This window comes from Propithecus coquereli, unplaced genomic scaffold, assembly GCF_000956105.1.
Source record: "Propithecus coquereli isolate 6110/MARCELLA unplaced genomic scaffold, Pcoq_1.0 Scaffold280, whole genome shotgun sequence".
Lineage (NCBI taxonomy): Eukaryota > Metazoa > Chordata > Mammalia > Primates > Indriidae > Propithecus > Propithecus coquereli.
Genome location: NW_012148397.1, coordinates 1398834 through 1402953, shown reverse-complemented (window position 1 = coordinate 1402953; position 4120 = coordinate 1398834). Strand labels below are relative to the sequence as shown.

The 4120-nt window shown below is 42.6% G+C and overlaps 1 protein-coding gene across 1 annotated transcript; it reads left to right on the top strand.

Annotated features, from left to right (window-relative positions):
* The first annotated feature begins 1328 nt into the window (after positions 1-1328).
* On the top strand, positions 1329-4120 carry LOC105813475 (chromosome unknown open reading frame, human C16orf46). The gene is made up of 2 exons (XM_012648195.1): positions 1329-1538; positions 3098-4120. Exons 1-2 carry the CDS (start codon positions 1329-1331, stop codon positions 4118-4120), a joined length of 1233 nt encoding a protein of 410 aa, XP_012503649.1.

Here is a 4120-nt window from a genome sequence, read left to right as displayed (position 1 = left end):
TGAGATAAAATTCACGTATAAAACTTACTATTTTAATTAAAATATCATTCAGTGGTAGTTTTAGTATACTCACAATCTTGTGCAACCATAACCACTACCTAATTCCAGAGCATTTTCATCCTCCCAAAAGAAACCCCATACCTCCCAATTACGTCCTCCCCTACATCCCCTAGCAACCCTAATCTTTCTGTCTCTGTGGATTTACCTATTCCGGATATTTTATTTAAATGGACTCATGCAATATGTGGTCTTTTGTATCTGGCTTCTTTCACTTAGCCTAATGTTTTCAGAATTCATCCATGTTGGAGCATGTGTCAGAATTTCATTGCTTTTGAAGGCTGAACAATATTCCTTTGCCTGGATGTGCCACATTTTGTTTATCTGTTCATCTACTCCTAAACAATTGTTTCCACTTTTTGGCTATTATCAACAGTACTGCTATGAACATTTATGTACAAGTTTTTGTTTGAATGCCTGTTTTTGGTTCTCTTAGGTAAATTCCCAGGAGCAGAATCTCTGGGTTTTATGGTAACTCCTTTTCATTTTTTGAATAGCTACCAAACCGTTTTCCAGATGTTTCCAAAAACCAGTTTTCATTCCCACCAGCAACGAATGAGGGTTCTGGTTTCTCCGTATCCTTGCCAACACTTGTTATTTTGATTTTTTTTTTTTTTTTTTTTTGAGAACCAGTATTTATTTGGGGGAATGGAGCAGGGACAGAGAGGTAGAGGTGTGGGAAAGGCAATGAACTGATCGACATGGCCTAGACTACATGCCCCACCAAGTTCCCAAGAAGATTGTGGATGCCCAAGCCAAATATCAAGGGTTGCTGGGAAGGGGAAAAGGAGGAGGGCAAGGAGGCTGGGGGTGCATAAATCATACATATTCACTACATTTCTCTCAGGGGCAGCACAATATCATTTGGACATTTTTGGAGTGCGAGGTAGAGATGCTGAAACCTGCCTTCCTTACTATGCTCTGTACCCCCTCGCAAGAGATAGAGGCTGTGCTAGTGTCTTCCTGTCGTCTTTTCTTCACTCCCAACGTCAGACTTTAATTAAATCCATTAGTCTTTAGTTAAAATTAGCCTTACCTTTTTTTTTTCCCCCAAGCCCGACGGAATGTTAGAAAGCCTATCTTTTATAATGCCAGTTGTTGGCAATGGATGGTTTCATAATATTTATTCTTAGTCTATTCCTGGATGTCTTGAAAATATTTCACCTGAGTTATTGAATTGCTTTTTTAAAACATTAATATTAAAAACTAAGTTTAATCTGCATTTTCAGACTGCAAGAAGATGTTAAAAACTTTAAGCAACCATCACAGTAATGGATCTCTGTCAGAAAAATGAGATTGATATAGAAAATAGTGAAAATAATGAAATTCAAAGCACAGAAGAAACCGAACTTACCTGTACTTGTCCAGATGAAAGAAGCGAAAAGAATCATGTTTATTGTCTTCTCAATATCAGCGACATTACACTTGAACAAGATGAAAAAGCCACCGAGTTTAGCATCGGGACTGGATGGGAAGAAGCGGTGAGTATCTTCTTGAGTTAGCTCTCTTGCACATCAACATTTTGATGCAAAACTTTTTTTTTTTTTCCAAAAACAGTTGAGATTACCAAAATATGTAGCATCAATGAAATACAGAAACTCTTAGAACACAGGTAAAATGTTATCGATGATCATAGCAGTACCTGTTATTAGGTATTTTTGGCCACTTAGTATGTGGACAGTGTAGTACTAAATGCTTTGCGTACATTAATTCATTCAACCTCTGCATAGCCCTCAGAGGCAGGTGTATTAACAGCCTCACTTTTTGGATAAGGATACTGAGTCACCAAAAGATGAAGTAACATGCCCACGATCACCCAGCCAGTAAGTGGCCAAGGCAGGGCTTGAGTCTGGGTCTTCTGAACTGCGGAACCTGAGCTCCTTAATGGCTATGCCGAACCCCCTGGGAGAACTGGGGTTTCTGCCATGGTGGTTCTACTCAGAACTCTGTGGGCTTATTCTTAAACTGTTCTTAGAATCAATAATAGAATCCTAAATTTAAAGCTATAAGAAAACTTGGTCTTTCTGGTGATTAAACAGGATTGCCATATTAAGCAAATGAAAACATAGGACATGCAGTAAATTGAATTTCAGATAAACAATACCTAACTTATTTAGTATAAGTGTGTCACAAATATGGTCCTATATTTTTATCTGGTCACCCTATTTTAATGGTGACCTGTGGCAATGTCAGCCAGGGGACTCTGGGCATGGATGGGGCAGGGTATGCCTTGGGCACGCAAGACTCCTCTGCACCCCAGGACCTGCCTCTGCTCATTGCTTTCCCTCCAGCACGTAAAAGCAACAGTCTTCTCCAGGTATGGCAAACAGAGACTGGTGGTACAAGAAATCCTTTTAGGTGGGACAAGTATGAACAGCTTTGATTTTATTTTATGCTTCTGATTTTAATGTACAACTGAAAAGAAATATAATTAACACATCAGAGGGATAATTTACAAATACTATTGCTTAGTATTTTAATATTAACAAATACTGTTGCTAAAGTATTTAGGATTAACAAATACTATTACTTAGTATGAGGCTAAAGTAGGTATTAAAAGTTTTTTTTTTTGGCTGGGTGCAGTGGCTCATGCCTGTAATTCTAGCACTTTCGGAGGCCAAGGCGGGAGGATTGCTTGAGGCCAGGAGTTCAAGACCAGCCTGGGTAACATAGTGAGACTGTGTCTCTACAAAAAAATTTAAAAAATTAGCCGGGCATGATGACATGTGCCTGTAGTCCCGGCTACTCGGGAAGCTGAGACAGGAGGATTGCTTAAGCCCAGGAGTTGGAGTTGCAATGAGCTATGATCGAGTTACTATACTCTAGCCCAGGTGACAGAGCAAGACCAATATTTTTATTTTTATTATTTATTAATATTTTTATTATTAAAAATAAATAAAAGGTTTTTAAATTTTTAAGTGAGTCAATTTTAAGAAAAATATCGGTTCACATAAGACTGCCAAAATGGGAATGTGGCCAAAACTGGGGCAACTAGAGTTTGGGCACCTTGGCTAGAAAGTAACACGTTCTTTATTTGCAGGTCCAAGGCTGGGGAAGGACTTCTTCAACTGCCTGCATCTGGCCAAGGAAGAAACTAAAAAAGGCGAGGGTAGGAGAAAGCGCCAGCAGTGGCTGCTTAGTCTGTGTGAATCTCTCCCAAGGGAGCCTTGAGGCCAGGCCTCCTACAGAGGCTGGGACATTAGAGGCTGGGGCTGACACAGAGGCCGGCCTGGAGAAGGATCGGAACAGCCTCTCCCAGACCCAGGGGTCCCCCCAGGGCTCCAATACTGCTTCCAGGGAGATTAGTAAAATCTGCTTTCCCACCTACATTCCTAGAGAGAGAAAAAGTGTGCAAATCAAGGAGTTTATTTTGTGCACACAAGACTGGGCCGTCCCTGAGGCCATTAGGGGCAAGGCCCCCAGGAGTCCTGGGGGTGGCACTGACAGAGGGCTCTCCATCTCAGACGTCCTGACCACCAAGGCCCTCTTAGTTCTTCCCCCGCTGAAACCTTCACTCCCCAGTGGCTTGGATGTTCTGGGTAAGAAGAGTAAGAACTTTTTCTTGCAGTCAGAAGAGAAGGTGCAGTCAGGAGAGAGTGTGGAAAAGGATGAGTGTGTGGCTTGTGCATATAGATTGAAAACAGTTGACCAGAAAGGTGAAAAGAGACCTGTTGAGCTGGCCAAGCACCTTAAGGTCAACAACACGCTGCCCTTCCCTTCCCCAGTGGCCCGGACATGCCTGCCTGCCCATCCCCAGCAGTGCCTGCCCTGTTCCCTCCTGCCTGAGAAAAACCTGGCGTTCCCTCCCAACCCCAGCAATGTGCGCTGTCTCACCACCTTGCAGCTTTTGCAGAAACAGGGAACACAAAACTGCAAAGTCAAATTCAAAGCCAAGGAGCCGAGACCTCCTGTGAACACCCAAAAGCACGTTCTCACAGAGGCCAAGCAGGAAAACGGGCCCCAAACACTGGACACCAAAGTGTTCCCAAGCCCAAGACCTCTTTTGCCGTCCCTCACAGTGAGCAGAGTCGTCGTTCCCATCGCCACCCAGAGGCTCCTCTGA

Coding starts and splice junctions, on each gene's coding strand:
- LOC105813475 (XM_012648195.1), top strand. CDS start 1,329: ATGGATCTCTGTCAGAAAAATGAGATTGATATAGAAAATAGTGAAAAT. Junction 1,539..3,097: donor GGACTGGATGGGAAGAAGCG/GTGAGTATCTTC, acceptor CTTTATTTGCAG/GTCCAAGGCTGGGGAAGGAC.